The sequence below is a fragment of the Pieris rapae genome, chromosome W (assembly GCF_905147795.1).
Source record: "Pieris rapae chromosome W, ilPieRapa1.1, whole genome shotgun sequence".
Classification (NCBI taxonomy): domain Eukaryota; kingdom Metazoa; phylum Arthropoda; class Insecta; order Lepidoptera; family Pieridae; genus Pieris; species Pieris rapae.
Window position 1 is genome coordinate 2,399,014 of NC_059533.1, and position 16,276 is coordinate 2,415,289.

Genomic DNA, 16,276 nt, shown 5'->3' on the forward strand with positions numbered 1-16,276 from the left:
TGGTGCTGACGCTAGCACCAAAGGAAAGCACTTTTTTTTTTCGTCTAACTGCCCTTGGTAGCTGATTCTTAATAAAGTTCGGTGTGATCTCGCTGCTGGTAGATTGAAATAGGTTTGTGACAAATCTATTTTTATCATTCACTGCCCTGGTTAATCTAAAAAGTCTGGGAATAAGCCGTGCGAGATCAAACGAAAATGTTTTGTCTTCACGAATCGGTTTAGTTCTCGCAAATTTACGATCGGACGCATCGAGCTGTCGCTTTCCTTCCGAAGAAACATTTTGGATATAAAACTGGGAGTTTTGTTGAGAACTGTTTGTTAGATACCTTGATTCAAAAGTTCTTTCAGTTCGGTTGCGTATTGACTTATTTATGATTCGATTTGTTGGCATTAACAAAGGCGGCTTCTTGCGGATATTACAAATTTGTTAGCACCCAGTGCCTGCCAACGTTTTCTGAAAAAGAAAGTTAAGCAACCTCTCCTGAATTGTGTTGGATATTCATTTTTTCCCATTTTTTCACTTTTACGCATTTAAAGAAAGTGTTTTTCTTTAAATGCGTAAAAGTTATGCTAATAAAGGCAATACTAGGTGATTCACTACCAAAAATATCGGATATTTTTGTAAAAAGAATATCGGATTACAAAAGCCTGCAGAAGCCAGAATGTCTACCAAGGCTTTTTGTATCTAATATGTTGCCACGTGGGACTATTAAAATGTTGGACTTTTATAAACTGACGTAATCGTTTTTCATCGGCCGTTTTAATAGTCTTTTTATCGTCAATGTTTGTGCTACCTACCCCCAAGACCAGTTTTCGATTTTTTATTCGACGGATTAATTAAAAAAAATACCGCTATCGTAGTTCATCGGTTGGTGAGTGGCCTCGTCATTGGACGCACTGGCGTTGACATTTGGCACATATTGTTGATGCATTATAGAATTTGTAAGGAAACTCACCTGATTACATAACGCGTCGATCCGGGGATCGACCGTTACCTGTGGTATTCGTTTCCTTTTCTTTCGTGGCGGTTCCACGCGCTCCGAGTCGCTATCAGACGCATTGCTGGTGCACGTGGAGTCCTCTTTGTCCTGCTATTGACCTTGCTCGACACTTTTCACTTTTTCACTTTAGACTACCTGCCTGGTCGGCCCCGGTGCCGACCTCATTGGCATCGTGAGTCGGCGCGGAATTCGTGACGCATGTGTAATGTATATATTAAACGGTTTGCTAATAATTAACACCAAGAAGGTCTATAAGAATATTTGACTATGCACTGATTTTTGTTAATATTGAGTCGTTTCGGTTTCGACCGCACGCGGCGAAAGTACACAACGCTATGGCGATGGAAATGACAACGTCCTAGCTGGTAAAGATAAGTATGAAGTTGAGGCGATTACAGCGCCAACTATTGTATTTAAGAGGAACTATTTCAGTCGGTAAGTATCGCACTTCATGGCTAAGTATACATTGCTTCTTCAATATACAATGCTGTATGTTTTCCGGAGGCACATCAATAAAAGATTTTATAAATAAAACAACAGTTTGCAAAAAAACTTTATAAAAAATCAAAACTTATACTTACTTTGAGATCAACTTGACATTTTTATAGAAATTTTTGTAATTAATTTTACAAAAGGAACGTATTTGCAATGTACCGTCAGCAAAACAAACTCATAAAAAGTAAATATGTAGAATATAAAAAAAATTGGCAATTTTATTATTTAGATTAATTAGATATATATCTAATTAATCTAATTTTTTTATTAGATAGAGACTTGTGTTAGACATACAGTCCAAAAAACCAGAGTTTGTTCAAACAAGTAAATTTCAAATCAAAGAGTTACTATTAAAAAAAATCACAAAATCATTTATGCTGACCGTACTTTAAAGTAATCAGTCTAAATATGTATACTACTAACAAAGAAGAAATAGCAAAAATCTATTATATTTCTACATTTTAAAACGAAATCCAATTAAATGGAATTAATCACATACTGTCTCTCTTTATCTTACTTATTTTGTTTATAAGAGACAGAGACAGCAAATTATAACTTAAATAAAAAATAACTAAAAAAATAAATAAATAACAAAAACATTTCCGAGGTAGTATTTAACTGGATGTTGAACCGCATTGGAGGTGGACACATAAGGCATTGTTGCGGAAGGAACCAGCTACGAACTCCGCAACGGCTGCTTCATCAGCGTTGTTGAGGGATTGGCGTAACTTCTATTTGGATTCATGAAACAAATCAATGCACTGCATAAATACAATTACTCGGCTCGGAGGATAACCTCTTCATCATGATGAACGAACATACCGTTCTTTCGTTAGTTTCTCTCAGCAATGAGGCCAGGGCTCTAGCGTGCATTTGTATTCTCTTGGTAAGTTCAGTCGACGTCATCTGAGCGATCATATTTGCATCGAGTACCTTTGCTGAAACACCATTTGGGGATTCCTTATCTTGGGGCTTCCCCATCAACAATCGACACTCGACATCGATACTCACGTTCATTGAGTGACAACTCCAACTCCGAGCAGTGGGGTTTGAGGTCTGCCTCGCGACAGAAGGCACTGTAGCTGTCCACTGATTTGTCTTCCTAAACAATTTATTATTCAAAATAAAAACAGATACAGTAGCCAAAAGAAAAAAAAACAGATACAGAATTATATATTTTTTTCTGGGGTCCACAACTACGGCCTACCTCCAAAAAGTCGTTATCGAGAGCTACCGCATACCCCTCATTGGCCTCTTCAAAGGTACCTGATAATTCGTTATTTATTAAAACTAGTTAATTGAAATCCCAATTTGTAAGGTCGGTTACCTTACTAAACTGTTAAAAACTGTATCAATTTAATTCATCATTATCTGTTTTTAATGACAATTGTCTATGACCACTTGCCATAGACTAAGCCAAAGTTTTCGAGCGTATACTCTCCATCTTGACGTTTGGCTCGTGGAATATGTGTTGGGAAAAGAACGGCCGGATTAAGGGTCGTTTCTTGTATGCTATACAGTCTTCCGTTCCCAGGAAGCCGTGGTTTGCCAAATTGTCGCTTGGTAAAACTGCCACTTCTACTATAATCCGTATGCGTCTCGGACATAACAGCCTTCCAGTTCATTTGCACAAACTCGGTATCGTAACTAGTACCGCCTGTGAGTGTGGCGAGAGCTATTCTGACTTGAATCATGTTTTCTTTTCTTGTCCTAAGTATGACCATTCTTCCTTATATACTTCTTTAGTTTCTCTGTCCGTTCCCCTTCCTACCAATATTTATTTACTTCTTCGAGATTTAAATCCCCTTGTAAAAAAACAATTTTTTTATCTTCGGAACCTTGCCTGAACCTTGAAATTTTAAGGTTAGTTATTAGGTATTTATATGTATTATGTTATTTGTTTTGAATAAAGAAAATAATTTATTTAACTGTATTATTTTTATTACAGAACTAATGTTGTTTTATCTACTTTATTATATATATATATATATACTTTATCTTACAACTTATTAGAATGGTATTTAGTACCATGGTTAACATTTTTATTTAATATTGAAATAATATCGTTATGATAACAAACTCGTACCGAGTTAAATCAATGTCAGACATCAATGTTGTACGAGTATTGGTGTGAATGCAAAAAAAATCATTGGAGTGGTTTATAATTATGAATTCTATGTATTACGAGAAAAGCTTTTCTTTTGTTCAATTATTTGTCATAATTTCTTCAATATCTCATAGCAATTATAAACGATATATACATTTTCTATAGTATAAAATCCCACGTAGAGAAAGTTATTTCCGATAATAGCTAGAAATATCGATAAATTCACACGATTTGTAGCAATTAATTCTAGTATTTATGAAATTAGAATGTCCTAAAATCCAGAAACCTGAAGTACAAGAAAGTTGTAAGAAGTATTATACAGTTTTCGTAAATTGATTAAGATTCAAATGACAGCTTAATAATAGTTCCAAATTCAAACAAAATTTTCCGGAAGTTGAGTTCAATTCGAAAATTGAATGCTCAGTGTCTGTCAAGGATTCTTAGAATCCATTATATTAATGAGACGACAACCCTTGTAGAGGGCGCTTCACGCTTTCACACTTGTATTGATTGTACGGTTTTTATTATTAAACGGTTTTATTTAGCTCACCCCGTTTGTTTTATTTATTTATTATTTATTATTCTTGGGTCAAATTTAGTAATTCAATTTTTCATCCTCTTCCTGTCAACCGATTAATCTGAAATTTTGTGTACACTTTGGATTTTGGTGACAATACAATTGTGTTTATTCATTATCATTATAAATTCAAGATGGCCGCCGCTACAAAATGGCGGATAATTTATGTTTTATTAATCCCATCAATATGGGTATCAAATGAAAGGGCTCAACAAGTAGAATACAATATACTATAAAAAATTGAAATATAAGATGGCGGCCGCTACAAAATGGCGGATAACGTAGGTTTTATCGATCCCATCAATATGGGTATCAAATGAAAGGGCTCAACAAGCAGAATACAATATACTAAAATAAAACCGTGGGGAATTTCCATGAGCAAGAAAATAGTAAGTAATTTCCTCACCGTCTGTGGGCCAACTGCCTATTTTTAACGACGAATTAAACGATTCTTCTATCGAACATTAAGTCGATAACTTGTAGACAATTGACGTGCCCCACGGTTTTATTTTAGTCTAGTCTATGCATATGTTTATAATTCCCACGACTGTATCTATTTTATTATTTTTTGGTTTTTAGTACATTTATCTTAAACATTGCAATGTATGTTTAACATAAAACCGTTTGACTTAAAAAATTCAGCAAAATAAAGATACATTTCAAAATAAAAGTTATGCACAAGCTCTTAATAGCACTAATTTTCCCTCACATAGTAAAACAGACCAATTCCTTTCATTAATCAACTCAGAAATAATACTTAAAACCATTACTGAATCACTTGTTAAATTAATCACCCTCAACAGGACCAATGAATCCAAAATTTGCTCTGAAACCATAAAAGATGTTTTAAAAGATTCTTTCAAAAAGCAGAATAGTAAATGTACGAGCCAAGGCTGTACATTTTGCTCACTTAGGTTTTCTTAGTTTTATAAGCGTGATGTTTCTCTATATACGTGCCAAGGCTCATACATCATGCTCGGCTACAAACGTGAATATTTCCAACGTATGTACGTGTCCTGGTTGTATACTTGGATCGCTTTATAAGCAGGACGATTGCCTAAATCGTCGGAGTCACGCCCCGAGAGTATAGCCGACCGCAGGCATTCTCTTCATCTGCATTTTACTAAGTCATGGGAGTTACACCCCGAGAGCATAGCCAGACGTCGGCACTCTCTTCAATTGTTTAATTATAATTTTATTATAATTCTATTATATCGCTCATATTCTATTGTTATACGGAAGTGGTGAATATAAGGTAATCTACAAATCTTCTATTATTTCTACCACCTGATGACCCAGAACCGTACATTTTGGTCCTTCGAGCTATCCGGGAATAGCGGGTCTTTCGCGTACAGTTGATCGCGTTCGCGTTTTTCTCCGTTTTCCTGAAGATCGGCGCCGTGGAAAAACATCCCACTGCTGGTTTGTGGAGTCATCAAGCAAGTAGAACACCATCATCCGCATCAATAGAAAAGAGGAGAGCAACGTTTTAAGTATCCAGAGGGATCATCAGTATATCGGCGTCCTTTTGAACCAAGAAGGCAACGGACGTCAATCGTTATTAAAGGGAGGCAAGTGAAATAAGTCCTGTCCCAACATTTATAAGAACCCAGAGTGGTCAACAGTATATCGGCGTCCTTTTTAACCTAGAAGAAGGCAACGGACGTCAATCTTCAACAGAGAGAGGCAGCTACAGCAGTAAGTCCTTTCCATTTGTTTTGAGCACTATTAATTCTGAGAATTATCTCATTCATTTCGAGCATAATTTTACTGAGAATGATTAGAAGCATTCATTGAGCATTTTAACAAGCATAATGGATAAGTTACTCCAAGATTCGAAAACTGAAGAGTTGCTTCGCAAGCAAGAAGCTTATTTTAGGTCGTTGGATAGCATATTGGAACAATCTAAGGCATATTCGGCATACGAAAAAGATGAACTTGAGTATGTACTAGAAGGAATAAAATTACGATGGGATTTAATTTTTGAAACCCATATCCAAATAAATACTGTTCTTAATGGATCTGACTCGGAGTATCAGAATAAATATTACGAGCAGGAAGCTAAATATAGGCGCCAAAGGAGAGAGTTGAATCGCAAATTTCATGCTACCGACTGGCAGAAGAATTCTCTAGAAACGCTTATGGAATCACCGATACTTAGGGATTCACATAATTCAGAAAATTCATTATATGCCTTGCAAACAGCTAATAATCAAATCCGGAAAGATTTAATTAGAAAACAACAGTGACCTACATCAAATTTTAGCGTCAGCAAAAATTCGCTGTCGACGCGTTTTTATAACCAAGGTCAAGGAAATACAAATAAAAGAAAATGTTGTCAATTATGCAACTTGTCTAATCATAGCCTGTTTAATTGTCGATCATTGTTAGAAAAGGATTTTAATGAAAGGGTTGATACCATTTTAAGATTGCAGCTTTGCACAAATTGTTTGTTTAAGCATGACGTGGAAGATTGCTTCTCGCATAAAAGATGTAAGATTTGTTCCCAAAAACATAATACTATATTGCACCATGCACTATTTAATTCAAATGTAAATTATTATTCTACGCAAAGAGAGCGATCATTTCAATATAAATTGGATAAGAGTAATTATTCGTCTTCGGCAAAAGTGGAAGAACGTTTAGGAGAAAATGGGAACGAGCACAGTGTATGTGCAGATATTTATCAAGGCGTAGGAGTAGCCGAATTAGCAGAAAGCGTAGTAAAATCTTTGATGTCAGACAGAATGGAGCATGATAGCGTCATCTCTGGAGTAGGAGGGACCCTACAACATAGTACAGGTCAAGATACAATGTCTGGTTCTTCAATTCATATTACAAATACGTTTAATTCCAATTTGTGTACGAAGAAGAACATTGATAGTAAATTATCTGTTGAATCTTTTAGCAAGCCGTCATTGCAATCCATAGAACAGCAAACGGAACTTGGTTGTAAGGTGATCGGAGAAGATAAATCACATCACGATAACGTGGGTAACGAAAGCATGAACTGCTTACAAAACAAGCAAGAACCAGAAGAAAAAGAAAGTTTGTCTCAGTCCGTGTGTTCTCAGAAGAATAAAAACTTAAATCGCAGCTTAGTATTGTCTAAGCCTTTGTTAGAAGCACCGATTCAATGGTATACGGGACGGGGAAACCATAGATCAGAGAAGATTGCACCCAAATTAAAAGTTTTGCCTATCAATAAAGGCAAGAAATATAAGCAACAAGCTTTCGTCAAAAAGCAGAAATTTGGAAGAAGAAGGAAGAAAAAAGGAGTTAAGAAAAGAAAGGAATTTCCAGAAAGGTCAAAAAGAAAGGTTAGAATGAAAGGTGATATATTTCGTAAAAGGGGAAGATTGCGCAACGTTATCGTTTCGCACTATAGCAGGCTCACAGATTCAAGACTTCGTAAAAGTAATATACAACAAACTTATTCGGTTATGCAATGCTATGAGTCAAATATGAGTAATCAGAGGAAAAGAAAGAAAAGCACCATATATAAAGTTATTCTTAAAATTCCTTTAAGGATACAAAGCCGAGACTTTTGTATGTTTAGTTCCATTTATGAATAACATACATTGACGAAAAATTACATTTAATATTGAGCGAAAGTTATTATTATACATACATACATACATAAATCATTTTATAAAGTGAAAAACGCTACTAATATCGTAAACAATAAGTGGAATGCCAGATCAGCAAAATATCATATGTTAGATAGTTGATTGACCTACTGTGGAAGACGTCACATACAATGAATATGATATAGATATCAAATTACTGAGATACGGTTGCATTTTATAATAATTATATTTAACCTAGGTAATGATTTATTCACCAAATCAGTATTATACTTTTTATGCTCATGATAGTTCTCAGTATGTGCTCAAGACAATTAGTGGATAGGATATTACAATCATATGAAGATCAGGAGACGTCACGGAGCAGTAGGTGTAACATCGGCAGAATCAGCAACCGGTTTCGCAGTGGCCTCAGGAGAAGCCACCCGGGACCGGGCTCCAGTATATCTTAGTGCTAGTGATAGTGCAGTGGAATTGTGTCAGAAGTGTTAACATAAGTTTAAAGACTTTAGTGTTCTAGAGACTGTTAAGCATACAATGAATTCATCTTGTAAAGCACTTCATATTCATCTTGCACTTTTTGCCTGTGGGAGTATGTACGAGCCAAGGCTGTACATTTTGCTCACTTAGGTTTTCTTAGTTTTATAAGCGTGATGTTTCTCTATATACGTGCCAAGGCTCATACATCATGCTCAGCTACAAACGTGAAGAGTTCCATTGTATGTACGTGCTATGGTTTTACACTTGAATCACTTATAAGCAGGACGATTGCCTAAATCGTCGGAGTCACGCCCCGAGAGTATAGCCGACCGCAGGCATTCTCTTCATCTGCATTTTACTAAGTCATGGGAGTTACACCCCGAGAGCATAGCCAGACGTCGGCACTCTCTTCAATTGTTTAATTATAATTTTATTATAATTCTATTATATCGCTCATATTCTATTGTTATACGGAAGTGGTGAATATAAGGTAATCTACAAATCTTCTATTATTTCTACCACCTGATGACCCAGAACCGTACAGTAAACAATCTTTAATTATATCCTAATGGATACTTTAAATATAGTACAGTGGACTGCTCAGAGTATATTGCACAATCAACATATTTTCAACCATTTTCTTTTGGATAACAATATTCATGTGGCCATTCTTTGCGAGACTTGGCTTAAACCTCATCATAAATTTAAATTGCGTAATTTCGATGTAGTAAGACTAGACTCAGGAAACTCTCACAATGGTGTAGCCATACTTGTACATAGATCTATCTCTTACTCTAATGTAAATACTGTTTATGATAATTCTCTTCAAAATATAGCTATTAGAATTAAATATTCAAATTGCAAGGAATTAACTATTGTAAGCCTTTACAGCCCAGGTAATTGCAGCCCTCCTTTTTCACCAATAAACTGAATAATTTAATTAAAAGCCAATTTAATTGAACCAATTTTCTTGGCGGGGGATTTTAACCTTGCTACATCAGCCATTATGACTGCTTGATGATCATCACTTATGACTTATAAAATAAAACAAATTTCAGACAGAAACTAAACACAACATTTGAAGTGGATGAAGTAGATGATTTAAACGATGGATTTATTGAGACAATATTCGCAGGCTGTGGTATGTATCTATTTTGTCATTACACTAAATAATCCTAACGTATCTAAAAAGCACATATATCATAGATAACGGGACTGTCCCTTTATCCAATTACGAGTCCCGGTGCCCCCGAAATGAACAGCGGGACGCAAAATTGCCTCTTTAAGAAACCGCGCGACATTTTGAGCTGCAGAATATAACAAAGAGTTTCATTTATATTTGAAATCGTCACCAGCTATATTAAACCACATTTCTTCTTCTGATAAATATTATTACTAAACATTTTGTGATTCGTAGCGTTTAAACCAACTAACTTTTTCTAAATAATTAACTTATAATTTGAAGTAATTCGAATTAAGTTCTCCAAAGAGGAACCAATTCCTGGAGACAGCAATTCTTGAAAGCAACGCACTTGCCTTCTAGCAATGCGAGTGTCCATGTGCGGTATCACATAAAATCAGGTGAGCGTTCTGCCCGTTTGTTCTATAAAAAAATCTTATTTAGAAAGTGCAGAATCACCAAAAGGTCGCCTCACAAGCAGGTGTAAGACAATTTCGTATAAGACTAAATTTTTTTTAGGTTCTGAAAAGGCGCCTATCACAAATTCACCTCTCTGGGTACCGAACCTGTCCTTACAATGCACGGAGAGTGTCAATATCGGGCCTGCTGACACTGAAAATACTCAAATTGCGTTATTAATGAGACAGATGGAGAACGAGGATATGATATTATGTGATGGAGAAGGACAGAGCGAAGCTGAATCACTGTTCACGGTAAAATATAGTGTGTATATATAAATAATACAATACAATTATTGCATAATTGGTTCGAAACTACTGGATCAATTTAAATGATTCTTACACCAAAAGAACCCTATGTTATCCCTGATAAATAGGCAATAATATATGTATTTTCAAAAACATTGGGGATTCTTACTTAACCTCCAAAGAGGTAAATCAAAAAAATCCTTATAACTCTTGCGCTGTGGAAACGTGTAGCGATCTACTGCAGTTGTGATTATTTTTAATTTACAAAAGAATTATAATAAATTTCAGCTGAACACCAATGCCGTAGCATTGGTGGATCCATTGCAAATTCAGAACTATGAATTTGATCAAGGTGACAACGTGGAGTATTATGCTTATTTGGGTATGATTTATTTTGTATATGATTTTTTTACGTTCAATTTTTATAGGCCAAACGGCCGGGCGGTAACTAAAACCGACGCCCATGGGCACCTGGAACGCTGGGAGGTACCAGTGTTGCCAACGGTACGCTCTTTGAAGGCCCCTAAGCTGATTCCACACAGAAGTGTTGTGAAAAAGCCAAACGTCAAGATGGAGAGTATACGCTCGAAAACTTTGGCTTAGTCTATGGCAAGTGGTCATAGACAATTGTCATTAAAAACAGATAATGATGAATTAAATTGATACAGTTTTTAACAGTTTAGTTAATTGAAATCCCAATTTGTAAGGTAACCTACCTTACAAATTGGGATTCATCTTGACGTTTGGCTTTTTCACAACACCTCTGTGTGGAACCAGCTTAGGGGCCTTCAAAGAGCGTACCGTTGGCAACACTGGTACCTCCCAGCGTTCCAGGTGCCCATGGGCGTCGGTTTTAGTTACCGCCCGGCCGTTTGGCCTATAAAAATTGAACGTAAAAAAATCATATACAAAATAAATCATACCCAAATAAGCATAATACTCCACGTTGTCACCTTGATCAAATTCATAGTTCTGAATTTGCAATGGATCCACCAATGCTACGGCATTGGTGTTCAGCTGAAATTTATTATAATTCTTTTGTAAATTAAAAATAAATTGGATAAAAATAATCACAACTGCAGTAGATCGCTACACGTTTCCACAGCGCAAGAGTTATAAGGATTTTTTTGATTTACCTCTTTGGAGGTTAAGTAAGAATCCCCAATGTTTTTGAAAATACATATATTATTGCCTATTTATCAGGGATAACATAGGGTTCTTTTGGTGTAAGAATCATTTAAATTGATCCAGTAGTTTCGAACCAATTATGCAATAATTGTATTGTATTATTTATATATACACACTATATTTTACCGTGAACAGTGATTCAGCTTCGCTCTGTCCTTCTCCATCACATAATATCATATCCTCGTTCTCCATCTGTCCCATTAATAACGCAATTTGAGTATTTTCAGTGTCAGCAGGCCCGATATTGACACTCTCCGTGCATTGTAAGGACAGGTTCGGTACCCAGAGAGGTGAATTTGTGATAGGCGCCTTTTCAGAACCTAAAAAAAAATTAGTCTTATACGAAATTGTCTTACACCTGCTTGTGAGGCGACCTTTTGGTGATTCTGCACTTTCTAAATAAGATTTTTTTATAGAACAAACGGGCAGAACGCTCACCTGATTTTATGTGATACCGCACATGGACACTCGCATTGCTAGAAGGCAAGTGCGTTGCTTTCAAGAATTGCTGTCTCCAGGAATTGGTTCCTCTTTGGAGAACTTAATTCGAATTACTTCAAATTATAAGTTAATTATTTAGAAAAAGTTAGTTGGTTTAAACGCTACGAATCACAAAATGTTTAGTAATAATATTTATCAGAAGAAGAAATGTGGTTTAATATAGCTGGTGACGATTTCAAATATAAATGAAACTCTTTGTTATATTCTGCAGCTCAAAATGTCGCGCGGTTTCTTAAAGAGGCAATTTTGCGTCCCGCTGTTCATTTCGGGGGCACCGGGACTCGTAATTGGATAAAGGGACAGTCCCGTTATCTATGATATATGTGCTTTTTAGATACGTTAGGATTATTTAGTGTAATGACAAAATAGATACATACCACAGCCTGCGAATATTGTCTCAATAAATCCATCGTTTAAATCATCTACTTCATCCACTTCAAATGTTGTGTTTAGTTTCTGTCTGAAATTTGTTTTATTTTATAAGTCATAAGTGATGATCATCAAGCAGTCATAATGGCTGATGTAGCAAGGTTAAAATCCCCCGCCAAGAAAATTGGTTCAATTAAATTGGCTTTTAATTAAATTATTCAGTTTATTGGTGAAAAAGGAGGGCTGCAATTACCTGGGCTGTAAAGGCTTACAATAGTTAATTCCTTGCAATTTGAATATTTAATTCTAATAGCTATATTTTGAAGAGAATTATCATAAACAGTATTTACATTAGAGTAAGAGATAGATCTATGTACAAGTATGGCTACACCATTGTGAGAGTTTCCTGAGTCTAGTCTTACTACATCGAAATTACGCAATTTAAATTTATGATGAGGTTTAAGCCAAGTCTCGCAAAGAATGGCCACATGAATATTGTTATCCAAAAGAAAATGGTTGAAAATATGTTGATTGTGCAATATACTCTGAGCAGTCCACTGTACTATATTTAAAGTATCCATTAGGATATAATTAAAGATTGTTTACTATTCTGCTTTTTGAAAGAATCTTTTAAAACATCTTTTATGGTTTCAGAGCAAATTTTGGATTCATTGGTCCTGTTGAGGGTGATTAATTTAACAAGTGATTCAGTAATGGTTTTAAGTATTATTTCTGAGTTGAGTAATGAAAGGAATTGGTCTGTTTTACTATGTGAGGGAAAATTAGTGCTATTAAGAGCTTGTGCATAACTTTTATTTTGAAATGTATCTTTATTTTGCTGAATTTTTTAAGTCAAACGGTTTTATGTTAAACATACATTGCAATGTTTAAGATAAATGTACTAAAAACCAAAAAATAATAAAATAGATACAGTCGTGGGAATTATAAACATATGCATAGACTAGACTAAAATAAAACCGTGGGGCACGTCAATTGTCTACAAGTTATCGACTTAATGTTCGATAGAAGAATCGTTTAATTCGTCGTTAAAAATAGGCAGTTGGCCCACAGACGGTGAGGAAATTACTTACTATTTTCTTGCTCATGGAAATTCCCCACGGTTTTATTTTAGTATATTGTATTCTGCTTGTTGAGCCCTTTCATTTGATACCCATATTGATGGGATCGATAAAACCTACGTTATCCGCCATTTTGTAGCGGCCGCCATCTTATATTTCAATTTTTTATAGTATATTGTATTCTACTTGTTGAGCCCTTTCATTTGATACCCATATTGATGGGATTAATAAAACATAAATTATCCGCCATTTTGTAGCGGCGGCCATCTTGAATTTATAATGATAATGAATAAACACAATTGTATTGTCACCAAAATCCAAAGTGTACACAAAATTTCAGATTAATCGGTTGACAGGAAGAGGATGAAAAATTGAATTACTAAATTTGACCCAAGAATAATAAATAATAAATAAATAAAACAAACGGGGTGAGCTAAATAAAACCGTTTAATAATAAAAACCGTACAATCAATACAAGTGTGAAAGCGTGAAGCGCCCTCTACAAGGGTTGTCGTCTCATTAATATAATGGATTCTAAGAATCCTTGACAGACACTGAGCATTCAATTTTCGAATTGAACTCAACTTCCGGAAAATTTTGTTTGAATTTGGAACTATTATTAAGCTGTCATTTGAATCTTAATCAATTTACGAAAACTGTATAATACTTCTTACAACTTTCTTGTACTTCAGGTTTCTGGATTTTAGGACATTCTAATTTCATAAATACTAGAATTAATTGCTACAAATCGTGTGAATTTATCGATATTTCTAGCTATTATCGGAAATAACTTTCTCTACGTGGGATTTTATACTATAGAAAATGTATATATCGTTTATAATTGCTATGAGATATTGAAGAAATTATGACAAATAATTGAACAAAAGAAAAGCTTTTCTCGTAATACATAGAATTCATAATTATAAACCACTCCAATGATTTTTTTTGCATTCACACCAATACTCGTACAACATTGATGTCTGACATTGATTTAACTCGGTACGAGTTTGTTATCATAACGATATTATTTCAATATTAAATAAAAATGTTAACCATGGTACTAAATATATATATATATATATATATATAATAAAGTAGATAAAACAACATTAGTTCTGTAATAAAAATAATACAGTTAAATAAATTATTTTCTTTATTCAAAACAAATAACATAATACATATAAATATACCTAATAACTAACCTTAAAATTTCATTATTCAAAAATATTATTAAAAGGAGTCCCTTAAGGCAAGGTTCCGAAGATAAAAAAATTGTTTTTTTAGTTTTTTTACACTTAAATTAGAATTCAAACAGGAACCTATGTTATAAAAGAAATAAAAATAATAATGTCACCCAGTGAACGGCTATCCTAACCTCTGTTTTTGTCATACGTGAATCTCACGGCATTCTGTTAAGCAATTTCATTTTTCGTTTTTGTGAGTGAAGGGAGTTGGTAGATGACTTTTTTTTTTCCCCTTTGGCTCTAACACTGTTTGTGCATTAGCCAGCGTCAAGTATGGGATTTTTATAATTCGTTGTTTTATTTATTTACAGTTTATGCATAATGAAAAAACTAAGGAAACCAATCGCGACATAACATAAATAATTGAAAGCGCATAAATTTACAAAAAATCAGAATAATTAATAATGGAAAAAAATCAAAATTATAGTTTAATGTTATTATTTACAATAAACATACTTATAATACTATATACAAGGGGATTTAAATCTCGAAGAAGTAAATAAATATTGGTAGGAAGGGGAACGGACAGAGAAACTAAAGAAGTATATAAGGAAGAATGGTCATACTTAGGACAAGAAAAGAAAACATGATTCAAGTCAGAATAGCTCTCGCCACACTCACAGGCGGTACTAGTTACGATACCGAGTTTGTGCAAATGAACTGGAAGGCTGTTATGTCCCAGACGCATACGGATTATAGTAGAAGTGGCAGTTTTACCAAGCGACAATTTGGCAAACCACGGCTTCCTGGGAACGGAAGACTGTATAGCATACAAGAAACGACCCTTAATCCGGCCGTTCTTTTCCCAACACATATTCCACGATTTGTGGAGATATATGCCGGGCAAAGCAGCAAGATCATGGCCAAAATTCTTGTACGGGTATACGTCACCGGTCACAGTAGCACTGTTAGCCAAACTGTCAGCTGTCACATTTCCAGAGATACCACAGTGACTAGGTATCCAACAAAATGATACTAAATAGTTGTGTAATTGGCATTGCAACAGCTTTCTTCTACATTCAAATATAACATGAAAGAATGGGTTTAGTTTAAGTGAAAATTTTGCTAAGCTCTGTAATGCACTTAAGGAATCGGTAAATACAACGGTTTTTTTGAGTTTGAAATACAGCACATATTCAAGAGCTTTTAGTAGTCCAAAACATTCACCGGTAAAGACCGATGATTCTGGAGGTAATTTAATTTTCTGAACTATGTTGTACTGTTTGTGGTACACTCCAACACCAACACACCCATTGGAGTGTTTAGAATAGCATCTGTATACATTTGATGCCAGTTAGGCCATTTCATATTGACATTGGAATTAAAGTTTGCATTGGCATTAAAATCAGATTTTTCAATGCCAATAGAAAAGCATATCTCAGGAGAAAGAAGTAGAGAATCATAAGAAGAGCTAAATAGGGGAAGTATATAAAAGGAATGAGTTGGGGCTTGTAATTATTTAAATTTCAGAAAGCTTTTTAATAGACAAGGTAAAGGTTTATGTGAAGAGGGTAATTTTTGAGAAAGAGATTCCAGTTTGGAAATGAGGGGATGATTATGGAACTGGACAGTTCTAAAAATGAATCTATCTGACAGATATTGACGCCTTAAGTTTAATGGAGGGTCACAACATTCTATTTGCAGAGCATTAACCGGGCTCGATTTCATAGCACCAGAAACAATCCTCAAAGCCCTAGACTGTATGAGATCTAGTTTTCTAAAGCCTGCTACATTACCTGGATCTAAGAAAAAGGTCCCAAA

At 34.9% G+C, this 16,276-nt stretch overlaps 1 protein-coding gene across 1 annotated transcript; it reads right to left on the reverse strand.

The window, feature by feature from the left end:
* Positions 1 to 1,759: 1,759 nt before the first annotated feature.
* On the reverse strand, positions 1,760 to 12,279 carry LOC123690517. The gene is made up of 7 exons (XM_045633911.1): positions 12,201 to 12,279; positions 11,449 to 11,642; positions 11,058 to 11,151; positions 2,704 to 2,762; positions 2,508 to 2,598; positions 2,319 to 2,434; positions 1,760 to 2,227 (listed from the first exon to the last, which is right to left on the reverse strand). The coding sequence occupies exons 2-7, from the start codon at positions 11,521 to 11,523 to the stop codon at positions 2,111 to 2,113; spliced, it is 552 nt and encodes a 183-aa protein (XP_045489867.1). The 5' UTR covers positions 11,524 to 11,642; positions 12,201 to 12,279; the 3' UTR covers positions 1,760 to 2,110.
* Between the last annotated feature and the right edge of the window lie 3,997 nt (positions 12,280 to 16,276).

Coding starts and splice junctions, on each gene's coding strand:
- LOC123690517 (XM_045633911.1), bottom strand. CDS start 11,523: ATGGGACAGATGGAGAACGAGGATATGATATTATGTGATGGAGAAGGA. Junction 2,763..11,057: donor GGAGTATTATGCTTATTTGG/GTATGATTTATT, acceptor ACGAATTATCAG/GTACCTTTGAAGAGGCCAAT. Junction 2,599..2,703: donor TCGATAACGACTTTTTGGAG/GTAGGCCGTAGT, acceptor TAAATTGTTTAG/GAAGACAAATCAGTGGACAG.